At 31.4% G+C, this 11,979-nt stretch overlaps 2 protein-coding genes across 2 annotated transcripts in view; one reads left to right on the top strand and one right to left on the bottom strand.

Annotated features, from left to right (window-relative positions):
* The window catches only part of LOC149526384 (uncharacterized), a 10,084-nt gene extending 7,474 nt beyond the window's left edge, over positions 1-2,610 (bottom strand). The window contains exons 1-2 of the mRNA XM_089785499.1: positions 1,848-2,610; positions 795-1,321 (exon numbers count right to left, since the gene is read on the bottom strand). Of these exons, the coding sequence (XP_089641625.1) occupies positions 795-1,321; positions 1,848-2,610 (1,290 nt within the window). The remainder of the gene's footprint in view (positions 1-794; positions 1,322-1,847) is intronic.
* A 4,908-nt stretch (positions 2,611-7,518) lies between these two features.
* CENP-C (centromere protein C) overlaps positions 7,519-11,979 on the top strand; it is an 11,742-nt gene continuing 7,281 nt past the window's right edge. Inside the window, exons 1-7 of the mRNA XM_021443032.2 lie at positions 7,519-7,811; positions 7,937-8,112; positions 8,224-8,312; positions 8,424-8,526; positions 8,634-8,776; positions 8,963-9,948; positions 10,048-10,147. Coding sequence (XP_021298707.1) covers positions 7,626-7,811; positions 7,937-8,112; positions 8,224-8,312; positions 8,424-8,526; positions 8,634-8,776; positions 8,963-9,948; positions 10,048-10,147 — 1,783 coding nt within the window. The 5' untranslated portion in view covers positions 7,519-7,625. The remainder of the gene's footprint in view (positions 7,812-7,936; positions 8,113-8,223; positions 8,313-8,423; positions 8,527-8,633; positions 8,777-8,962; positions 9,949-10,047; positions 10,148-11,979) is intronic.

Raw genomic sequence — 11,979 nt, 5'->3', positions numbered from 1 at the left:
AAAGCACACACCTATGTGCCTGAATCCAAGAGTTGAAGTCTAATGTAGAAATCTTACCACTGCCTAAAGAGCAACCCATTCTTGGGAATAAACCAGACTTTTGTGAGTCCATTCCACCACCATCATAATTCTTAGAAGGTCTATTGAACCTTGTTTCAACACTATCATTCAAGTATCTCGAACAAAAGTTAATGCATTCCTCTTCTAAATAGCCCTCTAATATACAACCTTCTGGATGATTTTTATTATGTACATAAGATTTCATTTTTAGAAAATATCTGTTAAAAAACATAAAATCAATAACTTGAGCATAACCTACTTGACGAAAATTAGCTAATAATATAATAATTATACATACCTCTCTACAGGGCACATACAAAGATATTGGACTGGTCCACCTAGCATACCTTCACGTGCCAAATGAATGGGCAAATGGATCATGATGTCAAAAAAGGATGGCGGAAAAATTCTCTCAAGTTCATAAAGTACCACTGTAATCTATTTTTTCAAGTGCTCAAACTCTTCTAATTGGATAACTTTGGTGTATATTTCTTGAAAGAAGGCACTTAGTCTAATCAAGACTTTGACCACATGTTTTGGCAATACTTTTTGAACAGCTATGTGAAGTACTTAGTGCATCAAAAGTGGGAGTCATAACTTTTTAGTCCTAAAACTTTACATACTTTGAGATTGACACACCTTGAGATATTAGTTGCATGGCTATTTGGAATTTTTATTCCTTTCAAAACTTCACAAAAAACACCTTTTTCCTTTAATGTCATTGAAAAGCATACGAGAGGTAAAAGTATCTTGTCTAGTGCAAGAGTTCTAAGATGAAGCTCTTTTCTTATACCCAAATCTTGTAGGTCAAGATGGCCTTTCAAATGATCTTTTGTTTTACCATCAATATCTAGGAGTGTGGCAAGTAAAGAATCACAAACATTTTTCTCTATGTGCATTACATCTAAATTGTGACGTAAAAGATTATACTCCCAATAAGGTAGCTCAAAAAATATACTTTTTTTCTTCCATGGGTTTTCATCATCTACACGCTTTTGAGTCTTTCCAAACTTATTATTAAAATCCTTCAATACTTTTAACACATCAGACCCAGAAAGCAACATTGGTGAAGATCCCAACTCTATAGTTCCATCAAAAGATTTCTTATCATACCTCCACTTATGATTTACATCCAAAAATTTTCTATGCCCCATGTAAACATTTTTCTTACTATGGTTCAAGAATATGGAAGAAGTTTCATAGTTACAAGTACGAAAAGCTAGGTATCCTTTAGTACTCCATCCAGATGAAATTGCATAACCTGGAAAATCACTAACAGTCCACAATAAAGCTGCATGCATTTGGAAGTTTTGTTGGCTTAAGGCATCAAAAGTAGTAGCTCCAAACTCCCATAACTCCTTTAATTCTTTTATTAAAGGTTACAGATAAACATCAATGTTATTTAAAGGTGATAAAGGACCAGGAATCAAAAGAGATAACAAGAAGTATGCAAACTTCATGCACATCCATAGAGGTGGGTTGTATGGAATTAGACAGGCCATATGCTATATGACAAACTCATGGTTCTAAATGGATTGAAGCCATCAGTTGTTAAACCAAGCCTTACATTATGAGGATCTGTTACAAAATCAGGGAATAAAGAATCAAGTCTTTCCAAGCTTGAGAATTAACTGGATGCTTTAATTTCCTATCTTTAGTACGACTCTCTTCATGCCATCTCATTGCCTCAGCAGTCTTGGAGAATAAAAACAACCTTTGGAGTCTTGGTTTCAAAGGAAAGTACTTAAGAATCTTTTTTGGGAATTTTTGAAGTTTTGTAGAAGTACTTGCATCTTGATCTTCATGATATCCTTCCCATCTTGAAGCTCCACATATATGACAAGATGTTGCTTCAACATAATTTCCCCAAAATAGCATACAATCATTACAACATGCATCAATTTTCTCATACTCAAGGCCTACACCTTTCATAATCTTTGCTGCTTCATTGTAGGATTTTGGTAGTGTTTCACCTTCTGGTAATATTGACTTAAGCAACTCCAAAAACATGGTAATTGTAGCATTGCTACATCCAGTCATTCCTTTGATATTAAGCAATCTAATAAGAAAAGACAGCTTATTAGATTTTTTGCACCTAGGGTATACATCCTCTAGACAATCCTTCATCAATTCAAAAAATTTCTTAGCATCTAAATTTAGGCCCTTACCACCTTCTTTTTCATTGTCCTCAAAATAATCTATATGATCGTCATAACCTTTTTGCCTCATAACATCTTGAACTAATTGCTCTACGTCATCATGCATATTTGACTCATCTCCAATACCTACATCATCACTAACACTTATAGCAGGTGATGACCTTTCCCCATGATAAATCCAATGGATGTAACCTTGATCGATTCCTTTGCAAATAAGATGATTATAAATTTCATCCTGATCTTTCCACAAACAATTGTTACAAGTCTTATAAGGGCATAAAATCAATCCTCTCTTTGACCCATTTGCAAATGCAAAATCAAGAAATTGCCTAACTCCATCTATGTATCCTTTACTTAATCTAGAACAACACATCCAACTCTTACCTATCATCTTTACAGAACTATCCAAATTCACTAAAAAGAAAGACTATTGAAAAGTAAGTCACAATAATTCTATATAACACAAGACAGAAATATATAATAGCACTATAAAAAATAACTATTCATATGGATAAAAGATAATCATTAACTTATTCCATCTTAATAATTTCAAAAACTATCTTGATGTGTTTAAAATACATACCTAGACAACTTGCTGGAAGTAATGTATCGGTGGATGATTTTGTGGACTTGAAGATGAACTAGCCTTGACCTTTTCAAACTCAGTATCAAGCAACTTCTTAAAATCAGTTAACTGTTGTTAAAACATGGAAGCAACATATGACATTAATTCAATAAGTGTTAGTATACAAAATGATATTACTAAACTAAAATATATAAATATGTTGCATAAAAGAAATAAACTCAATGCATAAAAGAAAGAAATGAAGAAAAGACACAAATATTTGAATAGCAGCCCAATGCTATTAAGAGTCTGCACTAATAGATACATTTTATTGAAGGCAAAGAAACTAAAATTTGCTTTAAATTGCTTGAATTGTTTTACTGGAAAATTCAAAGTCAAGTCATTCAATGCATTTTTGTTACTCTAGATTGGTACTTTAGGAAATTATTTTCTCTTTTTGCAAGAGAAGTTGCTCACATCAGGTTCTCAACCTCTATTCACAACTAATGCTTAAATCAATAAATCATACTTAAAGTCCCTAAATATGTCTCATCTAAGGAATCTGATTTCTCCTTTAACCATGAATTACAGGTTCTAAGCTCTAAATACGAAAATAAATTTGTAAAATTGCTTCTATAACATTAAACATGATTTATATGTATTGGAATTACCATACAAGCCAATACATAATTCTTCAGGTATATAAGGTAGCAAAAAATCACCAACTTATGTCACTTTATTCTTAAATAGCGATATATGCTTTAGAATTCTATTTCATTTTCCTCACATTCCAAGTTTTATTTCATTTCTGTTTTCCTTTCTTCTCTCACTTTTACTAGCTACGAAAATTATTATAAAGTTGATAAAATAAATACTAGATCTTATTACAAAAAAATTACAATAATATCTTAATTCTTTTTTACTTATATTTTAATACTTACATCTTCGTCCTGAAGCAGAATTTAAAACAAACAAAAAGTGAAACACATGGAATCTTAATTAATTAACACAGAGTAAATGTAAATTAAGATCACCTCAGAAGATTTTGCACTGGATGTGAACTAAAGGGTATCATTAAGGTGTGAATACCTTTTCTTGACACGTTCCTACAAAATTAACAAATAAATTAAAAGTATAATATTTAAAAAGAAATGAAAGGATAAACTTGAACTACATATATCATGATCAAAATGAAAAGAAAATGAAAGTATAAAGAGAGATAAATTAACAGCACTATTGTTGCCAATACCATTTGAAGCATTAATCTCCAATGCTGTTGAGTTTTAGCAAACTATTTTATCCTTGTTCTGTTACTCATATACTTAGATGTCATAAAGCACTCTAACAAAATTAATGGTTAATATAATAATAAAACTTGTCAATACCACTCTAAAGTTTTCATTATTAAAATACTATGCCAAATAAATATAAATTAAGAAATAGATTAATAGAAGAAAGAAAAAAGAAATGAAGAAAAGACATAGATATTTGAATAGCAACCTAATGCTATTAAGAGCTTGAACCCATAGATACATTCGATTGAAGGCCAAAAAAGTAAAATTTGCTTTGAATTGATTAAAGTTGTTCTATTGGAAATTCAAAATCAAGCCATTCAATGCATTTTTGGTACTCTAGATTGATATAAATTTAATGAACACCATCTTTGCCCTGAAAACTAAATCTAAGAACTTAAAAATTTAACCAGAATTTAAACATTTAGATCATGTAGAGCTATTATCTACAAACTACATAAAATGTCTTTCTACCATAAACTAAGGAGCTTATTTCTCTTCTTGTAGGAGAAGTTGCTCGTATCAGTGCAAGGTATTCTTTATACTTCCAACTTTTAATTTAATAGCTCTTCATTTTATGAAATCATGCTCAACTATAATCTTATTGACATCAAGGCACTAAAGCTTAACTAGATGTTTACAAAGAAAACGGTGCAAGGTTCTCGGCCTCTATTCACAATTGGTGCTTAAATCAATAAATCATGCTCAAAGTCCCTAATTAGTATTACAGCAAACCCTAATCTAAACTTGAACTACATAAATCATGATCAAATTCATTTTAAAAAAAGAGAGAGCAAAGAAAGAGTACCTAAATCAAGGATTACACAAACATGTAACTATGAGTTGAAACACAATAAAAGTTCTATTCAACATATATATTTGGTGAAGAAATAATGAAAAAAATTTACATAAATTTGAAAAAATAATGAAGAAAGTTAACATAAAATTAAAAGACTTGAGAAAATTATTTTAATAACTAACCGAGAATCTTTAGATCCATTCCAGCCAAGAATCTTCTTAGCAAGCAAACGGGAAAATGAACAAATCGTCCATTATCATTAGCTAAATGAAGAATCGAAGAATGTTTAGTGAAATTATCTGATGAGATTCGATTCAGGAAAAAGGAAAAAAAAAAATTTGGTGAAATTCTATGATGAGAAATGGAGAGTGAAACAATCTGAAAAAAATTTGGTGAGAAATGAAGTAAGAGAGAGGAAGAGTTGAACAGTCGGAAGAAAGAATTGTTAAGACTCACAAAAGGCATATTGTTTCCTTGGGCTATCTTGGTAAAATAATTATATGGGCCATAGTTGTTTTTATTTTGTAGGCTTCTCTTTCTTTTATCAAAATCTATTCTAATCTATTTTAAAATAAATCTATTTTAATTTTCTTTAAGTGATTACACTTTAAATAGTGCAACTAAATAAAAATGTATTAAATATTATAGGAAGAATTTAGTTACATTAAAATAATTGTAACTAAAATTGTGCATTAAAAAGCAAAAAATGTTGTAGTGCAAGGGTATTAAGTATTATGTTTGATACCACAACATCCTATATTAAAGATATCATCTATTATGCTTGGAATTGTAACACTATAGATCAAGGATATTTAATAGAAAAATCTTGTAATAGTAAGAAAGAATAATTTTAAATTAAAATATTATAAATAGTAATAGAAATAATAAATCAGAGATAATTATTTTAAAGTGTTGCTAATTGTTAAAAAAAATTTCTTGGTGTTTCAATTTTATTAACAAATTTTCATAGTATATTTGAAATTTTATTATTTTCGGATGATTATAATGTTTGTTATTATTTTGTTTGCATGGTGTTTCAGATGTAAGGACAATTTCGTTTTTCTATATGAAATTCTCTTGCATTTTGCCTTTGTGTTGTAATTATTATATATCTTGTGGTGTAGATATGTTGGGAAATTTATGAAAAAGAGTGATCGAGTAATGCTAAATGCTAATGTCGAATACATAAATTTGTATATGAAAAATTTGACTGCAGATATCATAGAACAGCTTTTGTAAGATAAAATTTATGAGTTTGGGAAATTACTAGCCAGTTTGTAACAAATGATGAAATTGAGGCCTCAAAAGATTTTGGCTTTGATAAATTTGAAAAAACATTAAATAACGAAAAAAATGACAACAAAGTAGAGACCCAAAGATATCAAAGAAAGATGACAATGACAAATCAAAAGAAAAAAAGGAATAAAATAACAAAAATCAGCATTCATATACGAAAGAAAGATTAAAAGCACAATGGTAAATAACAAACAAAAAAATCACAAAAGAAAATCAACAAAAAATACAATTAAAAAAGTAAATAAGAGAATGCAAGAACCAAACCAACCATAAAACTGAAAGAAAAAAAAAAGCAAACAAAGAAGAAACTATTTATAACCAAAAAAAAAAAAAACAAAACCCATTGATAAAAAAAAGACTAAACTAAGCATGAAATGTAAGAAGAATAAATAAAAAAATTTTAAAAAAATTCCATAAGCAAAGATAACAAACTAACCTTATTAAAAGGAGAAGTAAAAACAATCAAACAAAAAAAACAAGTAAACAAGTAAAAGTGTCAAGTAAGCTGAAAATGGAAAAAAAAAACAACTAAAAAAGCAAAGTTGAGCAACAAGAGAAGAAATTTCTAAAAGGAAGAAAATGTAGCAAGTAAGCTAAAAAAGGCCAAAAAGAAAAAAGAAAAAAGAAAAACACTAAACCTTATAGAGAGAAGAAGAACAATTATTTAAAAGAAAGAACAACATGACAAAGACAAAAAAAAAAAAAATTAAAACAAATTATAAATTTGCACTTGCTCTTAACAGAAAAAATATTAGAAATTTAAAAGACCAAAAGAGACCTCTAAATAAAGCAAACAGAAAAAAACCCCAAAAAAAAATCTTCTCTCTTAACCCCAAAGAAAAGTTAGGTACTATATTTGCATATAGCATAGATTACCAAGCATTAGCTTATGTAGGATGATATATGCATAGCTTGGCTACTCAGATAATGAAAGTAGCTGATGTTAATTAAATATGTAAGATGCTTTTATTATGTAGGATAATATTTTTAAGATGATTAATTATATTAGTTTTTATCATTTTTAAAATGATTAATTATGTATAGGATAAGTTTTATCATTTTTAGTTATTTTATCACTTATAAATAATATTTTTAATATTAAAAATTAAGTTTTAGATTTTTTGTATAATTAATGAATAATAATACTTTTATAACGACATGATAAACTTTTTTTTTTGAAGACTAATGATGGTGAAAAATGGTTTTTTACAATATAAAAAACTTTTCGAGATTTTATCTAAATAGTAAAAAAAAAGTTACTAAAGTGAGAATAGCTGTAAATAGAGGGATACATTTGCAAAAAAGAAAAAAAAATCAGTACAGGACAGATGTGATAATTGCTTCTAGTTTGCAGCCCCTAAACCAAATCCGCTCCCGCTCAGTTTGCCTTTTTCGAATTGGAAACTCCCCTACCAGGCTGCAGCCCTACTCTCAGGATTTCGATGAGGCAATGAATGAATGATCCCAATCTGACCCCATCAAAACAGAAAGAAATGCCTCTCCAGACTCTCGATCCAGATCCGCTGGAGGGCTATACGGGTCTCTCGCTCTTTGCTCGAACCTTCGCTTCCCTTCCAAACCCTCCTCGACCTTACGACCCCGACGATCTTCAACACTCCCACCATTTCCTCAAATCCATGGTTACTCTCTCTCTTTAATTTTCTTTCATTTCCCCCTAAATTTACCTTACGGTTTCGGTTCTTTTATACGATAGCAAATACTAAGTTTAGTTCAATTATTTTGTTTTAATGTTTTTTTTTTCCAGCCATTACAAAGTCCTAATAAGCTTCTAGAGCAAGCCAAAGCTATTGTAGATGATAGTTCAGAACTCGTGAACTTGGATACGTCAAGCTCTGATGCTAACGTTAAGGACAATCTTCGAGAACGACGACCGGCTTTGGGCCGTAAACGAGCTCGTTTTTCTTTGAAACCTAGCTCAAGGTCAAGTTTATTTGAAAGTAATTTATTTTCTTATTAATATGCGTTATCCTTTTATTTATCTTGCTGTAAATTGTTAGTTGAATTTAATTTTACTTCTTTAATTTTTAATAGTCAGCCTACTGTGAGTTTAGAACTGAGTTTAGACATCGATAAATTGAAAGATCCGGAAGAATTTTTTATGGCTTTTGAAAGGGCTGAAAGTAAGTTTGCTGCTCGATTGCTTTCTTTTTCCCTTTTTTTGTTGGGAAATTTAATCTGCAATTATTTGTATGACCTTAGCTTTTGCCTGTGACGTGTGTATTGTTATGTAGATGCCGAAAGAGAAATACAGAAACAGACAGATGGCGTTCTGATGGATTTGGATCAAAATATTCAGTCCATGGCTGCACGGCCTCGTCGCCCCGGAATATTGCGGTCTGACCGATGTTTTCTGTCATCAGTTGTCTATTGTATTCATTTTTGTTATTATTTTACCTTTCCGTATGTATATATATAACATAACCTTATGATTTTATGTTCAGGAGATCAGTTAAGTACAAACATCGCTATTCTACTGCTATGTCCCCTATAGAAAACTTTGAAGAGGAAATTATCAGTCCACTTGGCTGCTTGCAACAAGAAGAATCTGACCCAAATGTTGAATTACAAGAGAAAGAGTTGGCTGGTGAGTCTAGAAAGGTTGATTTGTCCTAAGTTGTTGTTACTCTATTCCGTCCTTGCTCTCCCATTTTTGATATCTTCTCTAAAATTAACCTGCTATATGACATGAGGTTCATTTGTGTTTGTTTTCATAATGTTGCAAAATTTCCCCCACTATGTGTATGATAACATAATGATATATTATCTCTAGGCTTAGTGACCAACGCTGAGAAGAAGGTTAATGAACTTCTGGATCATTTGCTTACCAGTAATTATGATAAGGATGAGGCAGTCAGTCTTTTACAGGAGCGCTTGCAGATCAAACCTATTAATCTGGAGAAAATATGCCTTCCTGACTTGCAAGATATTCGGAGGATTGATTTGAAGGCTTCTAGAGAAAGCCTGGCCAAACCTCGAAATTCAATATCTGACATACAAAGTATGATGAAAGGGATCAGTAAAAGAACACCAAAACGACAGGCCGAAAGTTCAGTTCATCATTTAGCTTCTTGCGCTCCACCAAGAAGTCCATTGGCTTCGATATCATTGCTGAAGAAACAGATGCTGCAGTCAGATGTACTAAGTGATCCGTTTTCAACTGATGATATTGACCGATCGCCAGTGAGAAATGCATCTCCTATTGGAAGTATTAGTAAACAATCTGATCAGGTTGATACACAAAAGGAACTAAGCGTGTCTCACAACAACAATAGTAGAACACTGCAACAACAGGCTGAAAGTTCAGCTCATCATTTAGCTTCTCCTACTCCTCCAAGAAATCCACTGGCTTCAATATTATTACAGAAGAATCAAATTTCGCAGTCAGATCCACTAAGTCACCCTTTTGCAACTGATAATATTGACCAATCACCAGGGAGAAATGCATCTCTTGTTCATGGTATCAATAAACAATCTAGTCAGGTTGATATGGAAAAGGAGCTGAACATGTCTCACATGTTAAGGTCTCCAATATTAGAAGCAAATCAAACTGAAACTGCTAATGCAAGTTCTGAGCTCAATGGAAGAGACTTTGCTGGTCTGTTTGACAAATTTGTAAATGATAATGCAAGGAGGTTTAATTCTGGTAGTACTGTTGTCTCAAGCGGATCTCAGGCTGACTTGGAGAGTAACAGTATAATTATGCCTGAAACTGATGCAGATAGTCATACAATCAAACTAAATGAATTCAGTGTAAGGGTGAGTTTTCCTCTTGACTTTTCAACAATTAGTCATTGCAGTTTAGTGGAAATCTTTGCTACTGAATGTTATACTCTGAGGTATCGTGACAAAATGCAGCTGGAAGATATATCACCGGAAGCAGTTGCTTCTTCTCAGACCCAACTTAATGTGGAAGGCCCAACCATTGATAATTCACATATCATTCAGAGAGAGCCAGGTATGATTATTTTCTTTGTTAGCCATGAGATATTCTTGTTGGATGGGGATGCAAATGACTGTAATTAAAATGCCTCAGTTACATTTTTCATTTTTTCTCATTCATTTAGTGGTTGCATGAAGTAGCTTAGTGATTGGTTTTCAAAGTTGTTTTATGATTTGTTCAAACTGGAAAGAACTTTTCTTCCTTATTAGCCTCTTCGCTCTTTATCCCATATGTCTACCAGAGGAGAGGAGCAAAAGTACAAAAAAAAAAGAAAAGAATGAGAAATCATCTGGGATTTCTTTGGCAAATGCCTAAATAGCGTAACTCCCAGAATTTTAATTAGTGCTTTGGGATCTTTCATATATTCTGAAGGAGTCAAACATTCATTCTTCTTGGTTTCCATTTATTTAGCGTATTTTAAATGGATCATATCCCTCATCAATTGAGCTTGGGCTTTTTGTGCTCCACAAGATGGGCTGATTTTTCTAAGTTCTATTGGGCTACACCTGAGGGAGAATGTTAAGTGGCATTATGTCCTATATGACAGTTTTCAGTTGCTTTACATTTAGGTTTTTCTTCTCTTTTTTTGGTCAATTAGTTTTAGGTTGGATGTGGTAACAAATTATCATTACTTGACGGTCAAGGAATAATTAGAGGCAAGCTAATTCTCAACTTATTGGCATGCCTAGCTAGATGCTTCTGATCCTTTAAATAGTCTTATGATTTCTTTCAATAATTATGATGAATTGATGATGGTCAGCTTTTATCTGATTATGTGAAAGGGAAAAGATTTGAATCCACCCTAACTCTCTCTGTAGGAAACTCCCCCCGCCTCCTCCACCCCCAATATATTTTTGCTGGTTGCTATGTTGAATTATACATTGACTCGCCACTTGTTGCTTGGTTCTCACACTTTAATCAGATATGAAGTCCATGTTATGCTCATATTTGATGTTGTAGCCCATCCTCCCCACCCCCCTCTCTCTCCCTCTCTCACAGAGGGGTGCTAATTGGTAGAAAGATTGCACAAACAACATTTATTCTGCGAAGATTCCCTGAAACCCAAAATGGCTTGTTGCTCTCTTGTGTTAGTTGCATGTCTGGTGTAAGTTTGTTGTGCAACAATTTGAATGATTCAGTGACTCAGTTGTAATGATTTTTTTAGGTTCCTCCTGGTGCAGTATTAACCTTTTAAGCCATTGAAAAACTCCCTCCCTCTTCCCCTTTTTCGATCAGATTCCATTTGGTAGGATAAAGATTGTTCTTATTTTTTCAGCATACAGGTTGAAACAGGTCATAAGGTTAAATTGCTTATAGATGCTTCATTAGTTGTGTGTTTACAATTAGTTCCTCATCTGACTAGCTAGGAAATTGGTGGTTAGCAGTATGAACCTTTTGGTTCCTCATCTACGACTATAGTTGTTAAATCGAGATATGTATCGTGTATCCAAATCTTATTTTTTAGTATCGAGTGTCATGTATCGTATCGTATTGTAAGATACGGTAAAAAATTTTAAAATTAATTATAAATAACATTTATACATGTAAAATAAAGAAAATATTGAAAAATATTATAGTTTTTAACAGAATTGAATATTACAAGATATAAATTGAAAAGATGATTATTTTTTTAATTTAAACTTTTAACATATTCCTTTATAATATGGATTTTGAAATAAAATATATATTTTTATATTAATTTATTAATTAAAAAATAAAAAACATTTGTCATGTTAAAATTAAAAGGGAATTCCACATTTTTAGTTTTTTTTTTAATCTAAAGTTGGAACTCATAAAATATAATTTTTCATGTTTCAACTCAAGAAAATAATAAAAAAATAAAATTT

The sequence above is a fragment of the Theobroma umbraticum genome, unplaced genomic scaffold, assembly GCF_002168275.2.
Source record: "Theobroma umbraticum cultivar Fairchild unplaced genomic scaffold, ASM216827v3 scaffold_34.0, whole genome shotgun sequence".
NCBI lineage: Eukaryota > Viridiplantae > Streptophyta > Magnoliopsida > Malvales > Malvaceae > Theobroma > Theobroma umbraticum.
This window is presented reverse-complemented; position numbering and strand designations above follow the sequence as displayed.